General features: G+C 36.7%; 1 protein-coding gene across 3 annotated transcripts; it reads left to right on the top strand.

Moving 5' to 3' along the window:
- Positions 1-220: 220 nt before the first annotated feature.
- Positions 221-15,211, top strand: LOC122069240 (suppressor protein SRP40). 3 transcript variants are annotated; one of them, XM_042633210.1, is made up of 7 exons: positions 221-607; positions 6,715-6,779; positions 9,804-9,847; positions 9,996-10,801; positions 13,892-13,984; positions 14,149-14,210; positions 14,912-15,211. In XM_042633210.1, the coding sequence occupies exons 1-7, from the start codon at positions 320-322 to the stop codon at positions 15,015-15,017; spliced, it is 1,464 nt and encodes a 487-aa protein (XP_042489144.1). In that variant the 5' UTR covers positions 221-319; the 3' UTR covers positions 15,018-15,211. The 3 variants fall into 3 exon arrangements, with proteins under 3 accessions (XP_042489144.1, XP_042489146.1, XP_042489145.1); XM_042633212.1 differs by having other exon boundaries at positions 10,005-10,801; XM_042633211.1 differs by having other exon boundaries at positions 223-607; positions 13,895-13,984.
- The last annotated feature ends 1,375 nt before the right edge of the window (positions 15,212-16,586 follow it).

Consider the following 16,586-nt stretch of genomic DNA (forward strand, 5'->3'; position numbering starts at 1 on the left):
TATAAACAGGTTGAGCTTAAGACCGACACGTTTACTAATCTATACATTTTAGGCTGGTCTTTAAGTGGAATCAGGGTGGATGAACACCGTTTTCGATCTGAATCAGGCGAATCCTAATCCAATTAGCCGATTCCAATCTGAATCGGGCATTTCCCGCAGCAAGGAGTAGGAGTTCTCCATGCAGTGTCACTTTCGCAATTTTCCCAACATATGTTCCCTATCTTCCAATACTTATAAACCCTAGCCGTTGAAAGAGCTATACGCTTCCCTCTTCTTATTTGGCTTGCTTCTTCTCCCACCGTTTTTCCTCTTTGAGCTTATGCTTACAAAGCTCGGAAGAACCACAAGCTCTGCTCTAATTGCATTCGAGCCTCGTCAGGTCACGCTTGCAAAGCACAACATGGCGAAGAAGCTCTCTTCCGAAACCCTAGAAAACAATTCCACTGATAAAATCCTTACCGTAGACCAGAAGCAGAAGAAGAGTAAGAAGAAGAAAAGAATGAATTCATCTGATAGAGCTGTTCTTTTCCATTCTATTGCTGCTTATCTCGATCGTAATGGATTCTCTGAAACGCTATCTGCTTTTCGATCCGAAGTCCTAAGCGAGGTACAATGCTATGTGGGTTGGTTTGGTTTGTTTTCAATTCTACATTTTGTTAGGGTAGTTTCTAGCTATTATAGTAGTTCGAATAACTAATGAAAGCAAATGATGCATTTCATTTACTGAATCCAATATGATGCTTTCAAGTGCTGAACAAAGAACTGAAACTGTGTCTGTGTACCTTGTTCATTATTTTGTTGTTGTTATTGTTGTTGGGAAAAAAACCAAGAGCGTCAGTAGTGAAGTGAAAGAGAAGAGGGTCTTATCGTGCTGCGTTATTTCATTTGATTATCCATGCCTATTCTAAAGCATTATTGTTTTTAATTGCACAGCATGAAAAGTATAGGGGCTTCTTTTATCAGATTCAGGTTTCGATTCTAAAATCAGTGGGTTATAAGCTCATTGTGCTTCCGCTACTAAGTATCTTCTTCTCCATTTTTCCCACTAGAAAGAGTTTTTCCATCTCAAGAAGAGTTCTATTCCGAATGAAATAGCTTTGTTCTCTAACAACACTTAATCTAGCTAAGTCATCTGCTGTGGTATTGAAGGATCTTGCCTCCATCTGAATGAGGGGTTCACTGTGGAAGCCTACTGCGGCATGAGTCTAACTGTGCACCTGAATCTCCAACTGCACCCATCTTCATTTTTCTCTATCCATCCAATAACATTAGCTGGCTCTACATCTAGCACTATATGGTCATAATAGAAAACCCAAAACCAACCAAATTCTAACTATAGGAATCAAGAGGATTTATTGTACGGGATATTTAATAACAAAGGAATTAGAGAACTTGAAAGAAGTTTTATAACTTGAGATAGAATGATGCACTCAAGACCATAGTTGACAAATTCGGATTCTGGAATTATTCAGTAGGCGTAAAATTCTGAATATACTTTTTTTTTTAATTTAATAATTCAGTAAAAAAAGTGAGACTTCAAATAAATTCGGATTTATATGGGAATTATTTGTTTACTTGTACAAAATTCAGGTAAAAAATTCCAATGTCCATTACTATTTGTTGTACCTATATAACTCTATAAATCAATTATCCTTTGTGTATAACATACAAGTGAATTGAAAATTGATGTACAATTCTTTGTTCTAAAAAAAGAGAAGAAAGAACTGTGTCCCTAAAGCCATCAACTCTGGAAAACTTTCCGAGTTGCTGATCCATCAAAGTTTAACCGCTAGATGAGTTGATTGATTGTCAAAATAATACCAGATTAAAAGTCGTCATCTTTTTATGCATTTGATGTCTTGATATACCATAAGGTAAATACTACTAGATGCAGCAACAAGATGAATTGTGCAAAGGAATTATATATTGTCACTAGCATGGATCAAGGATCCACCTTTCCTTTGGAGATGCATGCATACCCCATCTAAAAGTGAGTAGGTACATTATTGTGCTGCAGCATTACAATTTGTGCAATAGTCAGCCCTTCACAAGCAACGCATATCTTATTGGTTGGTCTACCTATAGGGAAAAAACAGCAGTTTTACATCTGCGGACTGTAAAATGGTGTTGATGAACTAATGAACAGCAACACAATGAATTCAAGTAATGGGTTTCTTGTCACCTAAGGTTCTCAGGTTCAGAAATTCAATAGAATCCAGAATCGCAGTCAGGTAAAGAAACCCACTTTTAGGAAAAATTTGATACCAGAATATCAATGACACAGAATTGGCTAAATACTGGTTGAAGGTCAGAATATGGGAGGAGAATGACTCGTCAAATTTGACTCAGGTCTGAAGATATAACCCAATCCTACTAGTGGTAGGATTCTAGGACAGGATTTCTGAACAGTAATTGATTTCAGCAAGTCAGAGGATTAAAAATAATGGTAACAATGATCTAATTTGACAATTAAATAATAGTCTGAAGCTATAACAGAAAACAACAATCAGAACTTGAAACCAGATTCGAAATTGCTGATTTCAGAAAAATCCTACTTGGAATCCATGAAATAAACAGGATCTTCAGTATTGATTCTGAAAACAGAACTTGACAATGATTGACTGAGTTTAAATATGAAGTTTAAGAACAAGAAACAAAGCCAGCAGAATAATATAAACTAAGAACAGAATTAGAAAGTGTGCACAGGAAAGGAGAGAAGAATTCTGATCTGTTTGATTAGAAGAAAAAGAATTGGACTAGAAAGATATGAACCAAGCTTCCCACCTGGAAATTGATTGGAATCCCACCAGGCTACCTTAGCATCTCACCAAGGGCCTGCTGCATCTCACGACAAAAATTCTGCACACAGAATTGGGAGGCAAAAACCATCTTCATTCATCAACAGAAAAATTATGGGGGAGTCTTACAGCCTTACATCTTATTTATAGCTAAGCTATGGACTGTCTTAGGCTTAAACACGGAAAGGTCTAGGCCAATCCTAAGATTTGAAGGAAAACAGAAAGTAAACTAAACTAAGGAAACTTCCTCTTGCACAGGCTGCAATAGGAGTGGCCCAGATTGACTAGTACTCTACTTCAAAGAGTTCGAACAGTCTGGATTTATCTAGAAGCATGAACCACATCATAGCAATGAGGGTGATCTGAAATTCAGTTTGGAGTTGTTCTCAACTAATATAGTCTGCCTTCAAAAGATCTCAGGAATTATACATCTGGAGAAGGATGCACCGACTAGTCCTAGTGAAACTAGGAAAACTGGGCAGTGTAGTTGGAACTGAGAATTAAGCTGATTATTGCAAGTTTTGAGACTGGAATTCAAGAAAGAAACCAATGACTAGAATATTAAATTTGAGAAGAAACTATCAGAATTTAGAGAGAGATGATCATGACAAGCAAGCTGAGATTGAGGAAAAAACAGAGTGCCACTGTTTTCAGAAAGGAGCAGAAAACTTACCTAAAATTGAAAATAAATAAACAGAAATAAAAGAATAAGGCATGAAAAACAGGAATCCAACTATGAAGAAACCCTTGGAGTTCACCAAGGAGATTAGGAATTCACCTAAGAGCTGTGAGTCCACACAGCCAAATCTTGAAGGTAATGTCATCAATATTTTGGTTAGACTATGGGCTGAGTAAATCTATCTATAGAATTCATAAACTGACTGAAATCCTAAACTGTATTGGAGTGGTAAAATCAGACACCCCTTCTCTAATTAGGACACTAGAACTATAGCATAGATAGAAAAATATAACCCATACAGATTTCCTAAGAATTCTAGTACTTGACTGATGTAGATAAGTCAGTTAATGGGCTTATTTTATTGCAAATAAGCTTTGGGATGAGTTATGTATGTGCTGGACCTTTGATCCCATGGGTTATCTTTGTAATGGGCTACTTTAATGGGCCTAAAATATAGGTAGCAAGTAGGAAAACGAGATTTAATTCATTAGTTTAGTTAGAGTCCTGTTTTGAGTCTATTTCTTTTTTTTTATTGCAGTTATTAGTCAATTTAGGTTAGTTAGTTACCAACTCCATGTTGGAGTTATAGTCCTAGTCCTATTATGAGTTCAAGTCCTGCTAGGAGTGTCTAGTCCTATTTGGAAACTAGCTCCTAGTTATAATAGGATTGCTATTTTGTTCTCTTTAAATAAAGGAGTCTATGTACTCATAAAGACAGATTGAAGAAAATATGAATTGAGTTTGAGTATTGAGAGCCTTAGGGCTGTGTGTGGTTCCCCCCCCTCTTTCTTTATGCGATCTCTCTCTTTTCCTCTATTGTGAATCTGATGAAGGAGCTACTACTAAGGGTTGTTTAAAAGGCACGATAGGATTACTTAATCCTCTTCTTAAAGCTGTTCAGCTCACCCAGTTGCTATTCCTGCAGAATTCTTCAGAATCTCTCTCTTAGGTCTGAAAATCAAGAAGGTAAATATCTCATCAACCATCCATTAAAAGTCTCTCAAATTTTTAGGTTTTTGTACCCTCCCTAGGGGCTACCTACGCTCAAGAGTGCAGCTCAGTTGGAGCCCTACAGATCTGACCGCACCTCTCTCTCTTCAGCCATATTGCAGGCCTTTCTCTCTCCTATCGGGTTGGGTTTTGGGCTAGTTTAGCTTCTATGTTGGTACTATATCCTTGGGGGTTTATTTGAGGGTCTTATTCCCTTGTTTCCTAGTCTTATTTGTCTTGTTTGAGGTTTATAAATTGTGGGGGTTAGTTTCTTGTGATCTACTCCTACATTATTGACTCAGAGAACTTCTAACACAAAATGACATTAAAGACCAAGTCATAAAACCACAAGGATTTTGATGAAACTCGTCCTAGTGGACTAATCTCGTATTCCTAGTTCCTATCCACATTCTAGGCTCATTAAAATGGCCAATTACAATGAAAACCGCCCTTGGACCAAAGGCACAATACTTATGTAACTCAAGTACTCAACCCAAGTCTTATTTCCATAGTTGTCATGGCCTCATGGCAACCCAAGGCGGTAAAGGGGTGGCTAATTGATTTGGCGATGAATTGCCCGCTATGGCGTTGCCTTGCAATCAAGTCACCCACTTGTTATTTTTTATTTCTCCTATTTTTTAAAGTTATTTAGTATGTAATAATATATACATTATACCCTATGACATCAAATCAACATTAAGCAACATCAAGTAATAAAAAATCAACATAGTCACATTCACATCAAGTCATAAAAAACCAACCATGACTTATTGACATTTAGAGAAATGCTCTTGTTCTATAATAAGTTTGATTGGTCAAATGATTTTATTTTTACATTAGACTTTTTGTATTAGGTATAACACAAAACTAACTTTCAACAAGTCTAAGATTACTTTAATTTGAGTTGTTATGACAAAGTTATGTTCCGGTCAAACTTATTGGAAAGTGCGTGAATGTTATTAAATCGTCTGAAAGGAAATAATTTATGGACATAAAAACAAAAGATTATTTTACCGACGTTTTGGTTTTAGCAATGTATTACCATGATAAAATTTATAAAATTTTCAGAATTGAGAAAAAACCCTAGCCATTTGAAAGTTGAAAATCGCCCTACAACAAAAAATCGAGTTTTTGTTTCTGGATCAGGGAGTTGATTTTTTATCCTTTTAGAATTTGATTTTAAACTATTTTTATTGGATTCAAATAGGAGGTATTTGCTTATTTATGACTAATATCTTAAGTAAAAAACATTTACTTAAATGATATTTGGCATAAATAAGTGTCAAAACATAAGACGACATACAATGCAATAAGGCAACAACCGCCTAGGCCTCAGGCAAACCTCCTGGACGTCAAGGCGTCGGTTTGACAACTATGCTTATTTCCACCAAGATAAGCTCACTACTGTGGTTGTCTTGTAGCAGATGATGCCCTCCTTGACGACGTTCATTTCTTGGATGAAATGATGACATTGCATAATAACCGAAATGTTTGTAATGGATTAAAGACGACACTAAGTAAATTTCAAAATCCTACCCATAGGAACTCAAACCACCTGTAGGAGATCTTTCATAATTCCCAAAATAAATCTCAGAACAGTCCCAAATCACTATCAAAACTAGGTTTCACCTAGTACTCGAGACCCTCAAAGTTTGATTCAAATACAATGATGATAAACAAGGCTATAGAACCCAGTGCACAAGGCTTCCGTTACTATAGGGTTTGGGAGGGGCAAATGTTTGCAGCCTTACCCTTTGCTTCATAGGGGAGACTGTTTTCAAGTTTTGAACCTGTGAGTCTGTGACCAACATGTTGCACTACCTTAACCGTTGTACCACAGGCTCGCCCACTAAACAAGGCTATAGCTTCACACGCACAAAACAAAACAACATAAAAAAGGTAACTAACTACTAAGCATGTTAAAGTAGAATCTAATGAAAATAGTAACTACTAAAGAGTCCTCCATGCAAGGACTAAGTAAAGGACTTACTGATGGGCTTAAGCCTGGTGCATAAAGTGGCCGCAAGGGCTGGGCTTGAGGGCCTAGGCTGGCTGGTCTGCATGTATTTGATTTTAAACCTTCGATCTGTATCAATCTGATTCTGCCAAGCTTTAATTCAGTCTACGGATAATCTAAACCTAGCCTGTCAACACAACCTGTATTGTTTTCCCCTTTATTTATTTATTTATTTTTTTTTTTTTTGGAGTTGGTGGATGTAACTTTCTTATATTTACATTTGGATGCAGATTGAGGATCAGAAGGGACATTCTTTGGATTTGGAGGAGATGTATTACAAGTATCTGGACTCTAGGTACAATGAGATTTATTACTTTTTTCGCCTTTCAATCTGGATGGATAACTGAAGTATTCTGTTCAGATAGATGGGTGCGAAAAACCCACTGAACACTGTGATGAGACACTAAGGTGACGTTAGAGTAGGACTTCCCCCCTCCCCCTGTAGATTGGTGTTCTGTTCTTCTAGTTTCCATATTGGAGGCTTTGAAAACATGGAAGATAAATGTAAATAGCAAGTTAATTTTTGTACAGTTTGGATTCTTGCACATAGCAAGGTTTATCAAAGCAGCTAGAAGCCGAATTGTTTTTTTAAATTGAAAAACAATGATGGAAATGAGATTGGTATGGCAGTAGACACGACAGTTGTGCAATGGAGCCCATAAAATAAGACAACGTAAAAAGGGAAGGAGATTGACTGATGGGGTTACCTCAGACTATAATACCTTTTTTCTGATGTGCACATCCGCTCTGAGTTTGCATCTGTGTGTTGATCCAAACCATACACGCCCAAAAAATAAAAATAAAATAAGAGTATTAAGGATGATGGTTTATTAACATGTTACATTCAAGTTACATATTAATTAGTAGTAACAGGTGATGAACCTATTGGTACTGGCTTACTACATGCTACTGCTGTTGCTTGGGGAGGGCCTTAAATCTCCTCCTTGTTGCCTTCGAGATATCTCTTTAGTTACTGTTCTGATTAATATAGAAACAAGATGGAAAATATGGAAGACAGGTTAGAAACTTGTACAACTTCATTAAGTTTCTGTAATTTCATCGCACATGGGAAGTGTCTTATATGAAAATGATGACCTATTAAGTGTAAACTTGCTTTCATTATGATTTATGAGACTACTAATAGGCAATGGGTATCCCAATTAGCCAGCTCAAATGCTAAAACAAGCTATGTTTTAAAGGTTCATTCCATTACAAATTTAGCAACTTCTATGAGTGATTTTGTATATCTTCATACCAGAGGGTCCAACAGGGCTGGGAACCAAGTCAAGTTTCCCTCTGTATAGGGGGCTTCTTCGATCCAAAACTCAGCCCAACTGATGGCTTGGCCTGGGCAGATTCTGAAAAACTCTTCACAGAACTTTCTAATTTTCTGGACAGAATTGGGATTTGAGTATCTGATTGGATGATCAGCAACTGATTACGTAAAAAAGAACACTTGAAAAAGAGGCTCCTAAAGTTGGAACGATTATGATAAACAAATTAATGGCTGCTGCTATTGTCTTCTCCATGAAGAGTTGTCTTGTGTTTGACCAAAGCTGATGGGATTGGTGTTTGATCCAATTGACTCTTTGCGGTATGAAACCCAAGAGGTTCTTCTTCCTCTTCTCTCAATAATCCAAGGACTTACAGATCAGTCCAAGCACTACAGGTACTTGAAACTATTCCCTCCTTTAGTTCTACCCAGAAATTCAGAAGCTTCTATTCTGGTGTTTGGCTGTCTGAAACAGTTTCAGCCACCAGAATTGGCTGAAACTAGGATCGATCATCCTTCCCATCTATTACTCTTCTCAACCCAATTAGCAATTCATTTTGACCTGTAGTTTGTGAGATATTCAAAATCACTCTATCCTTGTGCTTAGGTGAATTTTACCCAGTTTACAAACATGGAAGCACAATTGGTAGGGCAGTCCTGATCTCTATTGTTTCTTATGATATTTCTTCATGTTTATGGATCTATTTGGATGCTATTTCAGTACCTAATATACCCTTTACAATTGGTTATATTCTGATTTCAGAAACCTTCACTTTTGGAATTGATAGCCCTGATTTCTAGAATTGATTTCTTTAGAACAGCAATGCAAAACAGATCAGAACTAAAGAAGAAACTGATTCTGGAAATCAGGGCTATCAATTCCAGAAGTGAAGGTTTCTGAAATCAGAATATAACCAACTGTAAAGGGTATATTAAGTACTGAAACAGTATCCAAACAGATCCATAAACATGAAGAAATATCATAGGAAACAACAGAGATGAGGACTACCCTACCAATTCTGCTTTCAGGTCTGTAAACTGGGTAAAATTCACTTAAGAACAAGGATAGAGTGATTTTGAATATCTCACAAACTACAGGTCAAAATGACTTGCTAATTGGGTTGAGTGGAGTACTAGATGGGAAGGATGATCAGTCCTAGTTTCAGCCAATTCTGTTTCAGACAGCTAAACACCAGAATAGAAGCTTCTGAATTTCCGGGTAGAACTAAGGGAGGGAATAGTTTCAAGTACCTGTAGTGCTTGGACTGATCTGTAACTCCTTGGATGGTTGAGAGAAGAAGATAGCTTGAAGAAGAAAAAACTCTTGGGCTTCACATCGCAAAGAGTCAATTGGATCAAATACCAGTTCCATCAGCCTTGATCAAACGCAAGACAACTCTTCATGGAGAAGACAATAGCAACATCCATTAATTTGTTTATCAAAATCGTTCTAGCTTTAGGAGCTCTTCTTCTTTATTTATAATGATGAAGGAAGGAATTACAAAATAGAAGGTTCCTTAAAAGGAAACTTTAATTTAGCCTCCTAATATAATACTTACTAAAAACTGAAATTTGGAACTAGCTGAAAAAGGAAAGGAAACTAAGTACTTGACTCAACTAATAACTTAAATCTTTAGAAATAACAAAGACTCACAACTTAAATTGAACCCAACTGAAAAAGAAACTAATGAAAAAGGAAAGAAATCAGTAAATCCCGTATGCAACCTTAATACCCCTAGTTTAGGCCCATAAAAATGGCCTATTACACTCAAAACACATGGGAACAAAGGCCAACATGTATGGAACCCAACCCAAGGCTTATTCTTAATAAAACAAGCCTATTTTGGTGATGGATTTGCATCAGTTTCTTGGGATTCGAAAACTTGGGATGCCAAAGCCGTTCTATTTTGATCCAATTGAGGACTGCTGCATCATTAGTTTTTCTACTCTCTATTGTCATTACCTTGCCTGTCTTGATTCAAGTTACTTTGATATTGTTGTGAGTCCTCATGCTTGTTGTATCTCTTTTTTACTTTTTCAATGCAGTGGATGTCACATAGAAGCAAGCACCAATTGTTCCAAGGACCCAGGTAAGTGTCTTATCTGTTGAGATATGGTCTTTGAGGCTTTGGCCAGTTGAGAGGCCTTTTTTAAAATCAAAATATTTGTTCTAGAGAGTTTGTACTACACTGTTTCTTGGTAAAACTCTTAAGGCTGGTTCTGATTCCAGATGCACAGAAATTGCAGATTTGCGAAAAGATGGTGCTACTGAAAAAGTTGAGGGGGAGAGTAATTTAGATGTCTCCATGGAGCTCACAAAGAAGAAGAGAAAGAAAAACAATGAGGGTGGTGCAAAGTCATCAAATGAACAGCCTGTGGTGGGCAAAAAATTAGTGGATGAGTTAAGTACTCATATAGATGTAAAATCTAAAGGGAAGGTGAGGAAACACAAGCTAGAAGTTTCTGAGGAGCCTGCTAGTGATACTTCTCATGAACCACAGTCTGATGTATTGAATAAAAGTACAAAATCCAAAAAGAAAAAGAAAAGCAAGTTGATCCCTGGATCTCATCTTGAGGATATTGAACAAAACCAATCAGAAGCATCACATGAGGCAATTAAAGAGAAATCTAAAGATTCGATGTCCTCAAAAGACAAGACTGAACTGGATCTTCAGGCAAAGGATGATAACGGAATTGATATAAAGAAGAAGAGTTCCAAGAAAAGGAAAAGGTTGGTTTCTGAAGAAAGCAAATCTCAATCTGATGAAGGAACAGGGATTACAGAGGCTCAACTGACTAAAGATGAGGGTTCGGAGGAGGACAAGGGAAGTCAACAACATCCCAAGGAGGCAAAATCTTCAGAGGCTGATGAAAATGCTACCAAAAAGAGGAAAACACATAATGGCCATATTGATTCCAATAATTCACGGGAAATGTCTGTTGACAAGCAACTTGGTGGACTTACCAGTGGGAGCTTTGTGAAGGATGGTAGAGAACGATCCACGGAGAAAACAATCAAGAAACACCAGAATGGTTCAGCTGAGGTATGTGCTTTTCCTTTTCCACGTTATGGTTTACATTGTAAAAGACTAGTACTCGTTGATGTGATGATTTATGGTTTAGTATTGCGGATCATTTTTTTTTGGTGATAAAAAAGAAAGATTAAATCATAAACAAGTCAGAGGAGTACAAAATTTAAAGCACATACACCCAAATAACAAGAAGTATCACAGGACAGATTGGTCATATGGGCAACACCATCCTGATTACTAGAGAAAACTTAATTAACACAATGGATCCTTTCATTTACTCCATATAATTTATCAGATTTTCCACGCCTGATTATAAATGCTCGAATATCTGATATAAACATTTATTACTTTTTTGATATTCTGCTTTTTTATGTGTCTTCTCTGCCTTTGGTCCAATCTTTCTTTCTTACCTTAAATTTTTACCCTTTTGTTAGTTACTAGGGTGGGTATATGACTTGCATGTAGATGTTATGTTTGTTAAAATAGAAATTGGCCACTGAAAAAGAATATAATTTAAACAATTCCTATAGACTAAAAATTGCTGAAGTGTCAAATACCTATTAATTGGCATGTTAAACACAGTATGAAAATTGACCTAAGTGCTACTTACCAAGCAAGGTTGAGTTCATCATAAAATTAGGTATTTTGGTTACAAACTATCTTGTATGGGGGAAAAAAATTGTCAGATGAAGAGACAAGTAATTTATAAATTGTTATTCTATGGAACTATATATATAGAAGCTTTAGTGCCAAAAATTGTAGGAAACAGTTATTTTTCTAAATCCCAACTCTGTTTGGCCTCAAAATTTGAATTTCAAGTCACTCTGTAGGAAAGAACTGTTTCCTAAAATTTTGGGCCAATCTGAGATGAATTGAACGAGTTTTTGCAAATTCTTTCAACCCAAAAGTGATGCTAGGACGGACTAACACTAACACTAACTTAAACTCAAGAGTGCTAATCAGCGGAAAGAGAAACAATCTGATCTGATACTTGAAGGAGCAATCAGAAGAAATATTAGAGGATCACTAGCCAAACCAGGGAATGATCGGTACCAACATGCACTAGCAGTACAATTATACCAGGTTGCCTCAAAACCCAAACAGGAACTTCGTTAATCAGTAAGAATTTCAATAGATTGGTGCTTAAGACACTTATTTATAGACGAGCTAAGTGATGCAGAACTCCACTTAGAAGAGAAAAAGGGCGTGCTGTTTTTGGTTTGGTTAAGTTTTCTGGGTCAAACTGATCGTGACTCAAGATTGGTTCAAGTTAGACTTAATTTTAAGTCCCTTATGGGTTATATGGGTCATTGGCCTAGTATTTTTGGGTTTTTAATTGTAAAAGGACCATTTTATAAGCCCAAAGCCCAAATGATGACATACTCTCAAATCTGAAGCTAGTTGACACATCTGGAATCAGATAAAGATATATAAAAAACTGATAACAGATTTTCAAATGTAAGTGACAGATAAAGAGATTAACTACCAATATACAGAACTGTTACTAACCTGCAAGGATGATTCAGATCTGGTTCCAGCACCATAACAGCTCTCTGACATAGAAGAAGCAATCTTCTGCAGGAGACAGAGAATAGAGAGGAAGAAGGCGACCTTAGGGTCTGTATGGTAACATTCCAAAAGATCGTTTCTGGTGTTTTTCTGTTTGTTGGAACAGAAATGGAACAAAATCTTTACGTGACGGCCGGTCTGTTTTAGTTTTAGAATGAACCAGGCTAGAGAAAAGAAACACCAAAAATTTGTTCCGAAGAAATGAGAAACGATTCTCCAAAATTGCATGCATGACTTTTATAGAGAAAAAAATCAAAGGGGTGCCACCACCACCACCTCCACTACCGCCACAACCACCACTACCACTGTCACCGACTACTACCACTACCACTACCGCAACCACCACCTCCACCGCTGTCACCAGCACCACCACCAGCACCACCTCTACTACCACCTCCATTTTATGTAATTTGGTAAAAACAGAAGAGAAAACTGTTTCTGCTAATACGGCATTCCATACATGTTCCTGTTTTTCTGTAGTAACAGACATTTTTCCAGGTTTACCATACGACATTTGTTGGTACAAAATTACTCCAAAAATCCAGAAATAGAAAAAACTGTTTGTGACTCGGAACAAGTTTGAAACAGAAATGTTCCATACTGAGCCCTAGCCGCTGCCCTAGGGAGAAAGGCTGATTGATATAGGAGGGAGTGAAAGAATAGTGGTTGATGGGAAACAAAGGGGGTGAGAGCAGTCTCATATACGCTCAGCTTTAAATAAAATAATACTTTATTCCCAATTTCAGTAGATTAGGGAATTTACAGATCTTTTATATTAAAAGAGACATGAATCCCTCTTGGCTTCAACTGCCTAACAAGTAATGACAATTAACAGTTTGAATTAGACTTTATAGATAATAAATATACTAGCCTAAACTGAACCCACATGCCACAATCAGAATGGGCCCCACTGCTTTAACATAAAGACCCCTGAGAATTAAAATAATTGCATAACGAGAGAGAGAGAGGCATGCATAGCTTGGAGGAAAGGATCCATGTAACCAACTGCATTTTGTGAGGAAAGGCAGGAAAGGCATGCATAGCTTAGGCCTTGTATCATATATATAGAAACTGACTGGAGGGTAAAGGATCCATGTAACCAACTGCATTTAGTTGGGATAAGGTTGAGTTGTTGTTAAAGGCCCCTGAGAATTAAAAATAGAAATTAGAAAAAAAAAAAAAATCTACGAGTTGCTACCAACAATCAAACTTGGATGGCCTGAATTTTGTAAGCTGTCTTCCAAAGCTTGTCATATTTGCTTGAACTTTATTCTTACTCTGAACCATTTCTTATGCTTGTTTTTTGGGTTAAATTATGACCTGAGACTTATACAATGTCCTTTATCACGTGGACTGACCTTCGTCTGTCTATGTATGCTAAATGGCAATAGATCATGAAAATAATGTTGACACAGCATTTAATTCTCCCTCCTTTTTTTTTTATTTTGTGTGGTTATTTTTCATCAACAATCTCCTAATAATTCAAGTAAAGGGAACTTCCTGCTAAGATTCTTCTTGTGGACAATGATGTAGCAGCCCAAGTCGGTTAACGCATTTCAAAGGGTGAAAGTTGAAGAAGTGAAGTTCGTTGATGAGAGGCTTCAGGATAATTCTTATTGGGCAAAGGTGTGTCTTTGTTCCATCCCCCTCCCCAACCCCTTCTTCTTCTTCATCTTCTTCTTTGTTCTTTTTTCTTTGTTTAAAAACTATGCTTTTATGTATGGTATGCTCTTTCTTTTCCTTCTATTCTTGGATTTATCACAGATTATTCAAATGAAACCTTTCTGCAGGATGGTGCAGATACTGGATATGGTGCAAAAGCACAAGAAGTCCTCGGCCAGGTTAGAGGAAGGTATATTTCCTTGCCTTACTATGTGCATATATGTTTTTGAATTTTGATAGAGACAACTTATCGATTACTGTTTTCAACACGTAAATTTCTATGTAGCTGGTCACGTGGTCATTTTTTCTTTTCAAAACCTGGTACTTCATTCACAGATTTTTAGTACTTCTGGGGTCATTCCTTCTGAGGTAGCTCAACAGATAAATCTGACATGGAGTTTCAAATATCAATAAAATATATATTTTTCTTCTCTTTCCCCTGTTTTACGGGGTTTTAGATGCCCTGGATCCCATTTGATGTGTTCAGATAGAATCATAGGACATTGAGTGAACTCTGAAGTCATTCTGTGGGGTTAGCGGAGTCCTTGAAACACTTCAATCACCTGAAAATCTGGGGTGATACTTTATGGAGAGAGTGAAAAAAAAGGATAGCAATGATATGCATGAGGGAGAAGGGGAAAGAAAGCAAAGTAAAACCCGGGCTAGAAAAAAAACCCAAGAGTATACGAACTCTCCCCAACTCAATAGCCATCAATAATTAGCAAGAGCATACATCAACCAAATTAATGAACTAGTATTTATTGTCCTAAATTTTCATTTGTTGGTAAGCTATATGATTGCAACCGCTTCCAACTGAATTTGACAACGTATGTTCAAAATATCCTCTGGACCTCCTTTGTGTGTCTTTTATCTAACTTTTGTTTCTTTCAGAGATTTTCGCCATGAAAAGACGAAGAAGAAACGTGGCAGTTACAGGGGAGGGCAGATTGATTTACAAACCCATTCAATAAAGTTCAATTATTCTGATGAGGAGTGATGGGTGTCTGCTTCAGTGAGCTACAAATTTTGTAATTTTTTTTTTATTTCCTTGCTGTCAAGCCTCAAGCGGCTGAGATGGGAACTCTTATTTCTCTTGTTTGTTGATGCAATACTTGATTATGTTCTGCTTATTATTAGATTATGATTTTATTTGGTGAACTAAAAAATATATTCTATACTTTTATTTAGTCACTTCTGGAATTCTTTTTTTTTTTTTTTTTTTGGCTTTTCCTGTTGTAAAATCTTGTATTGCTGACTTCATTTTTGAGTCTTTTTTTTTTTTTTTGTTGAAAAGAAAAGAAAATACTTAGAAAGGAAATTACAAATATTATCTGTAATAGTAGAGGTAAGCATATCCATCCTAGCCATACCTGCTCACGTGTGGGCAATAGAATTATCATTCATAGGCTTCCTGATAATATTTTCAAGAGAAAACGAACATTACCTGATAGTGTTGCGTGCACCTAGATTCATGGGGAAGTGAAATCAGGTTGTGGAAAGATGCTTATGCCCTGGCTCTATTTCTGTGTCTGGGCATACACAACACTGTTGGGGAAACAACTTTCTCCCTATTTACAACATCAAAAGTGTTCATAAAAAATGAACATCAAAAAATAGGTTAAAACTTGTCATCCTTGTCTAGTTCCTTAAGAAAGCCAATTCAACACATGCTCACAGTCCATCCGGACAATCAGGTTGTCCATCCTTGCTCTTTGGCTCATTGCAACCCTTGAAGCAATTTCTGAATCTAGACTTTCTGTGGAGACTATGAAACCATTATCCACAGAGACCACAATAAATGGAGATTTACACTAAACACATAATAGGGTCATAGCTTTCATAACAAATGATAAGGTGATATTTATTTATTATTTTTTTTTTTTCATGCTAATGACAGATGTCAAGGCCTGATTCTGTGGGTTCATACTAACTTCACAATCGCATGAATAGGGTCAATACCAGGGTTGAATGAAAATCATTCAACTTTCGTCGAAAGCAGGGAAGAGCATTAAGTACCCCCGTGTGAGGGCTCTAAGGAGGTAAGAAGAGTCGAAATCAGAACCACATGTTTCATGAGTTGAAGATTAGGAACTTATGACCAGAAAAAATTTTCAATTCTTGAGACCACTTGCAGATTAAATTCCAAACACGTAGAGTTTGGCTTGACTTGTTTAAACAACATGTCATTCCTAAGAAGCCAAATGAAATAAGAAGTCATAGCAAAGACAAACAATGTATCTTGTTTACTTGCTTTTTGGAAGGGAGGGGTGACAAAAATTAGGCATTGAACAAGAGCAAATGAAAGCGAAGACGACAGAATTAGGTATTGAACAAGGGCAAATGACAGGGAAGATGACAGAATTAGGTAGTGAACAATGGCAAGGGTCTCGGTTCTTAAACCTTTTGTGAGCGGATCTTCTAAATTTCATCACTAGAAATATATTTATTGATTATTTTACCATTCTTCATTAGATTTGCGGATATGATTATATCTCATTGTAATATGTTTAAAATTATTACTAAATTTTTTATTTATCACAATTGGAATTGTCGCTTTATTATCATA

The sequence above is a fragment of the Macadamia integrifolia genome, unplaced genomic scaffold (assembly GCF_013358625.1).
Source record: "Macadamia integrifolia cultivar HAES 741 unplaced genomic scaffold, SCU_Mint_v3 scaffold561, whole genome shotgun sequence".
Classification (NCBI taxonomy): domain Eukaryota; kingdom Viridiplantae; phylum Streptophyta; class Magnoliopsida; order Proteales; family Proteaceae; genus Macadamia; species Macadamia integrifolia.

Excerpts from the sequence above, each read along its gene's own strand:
- LOC122069240 (XM_042633210.1), top strand. The coding sequence starts at position 320 with ATGCTTACAAAGCTCGGAAGAACCACAAGCTCTGCTCTAATTGCATTC. Across the intron at positions 6,780-9,803 it reads TACAAGTATCTGGACTCTAG|TGGATGTCACATAGAAGCAA; the intron begins GTACAATGAGAT and ends TTTTCAATGCAG. Across the intron at positions 10,802-13,891 it reads ACCAGAATGGTTCAGCTGAG|CAGCCCAAGTCGGTTAACGC; the intron begins GTATGTGCTTTT and ends ACAATGATGTAG.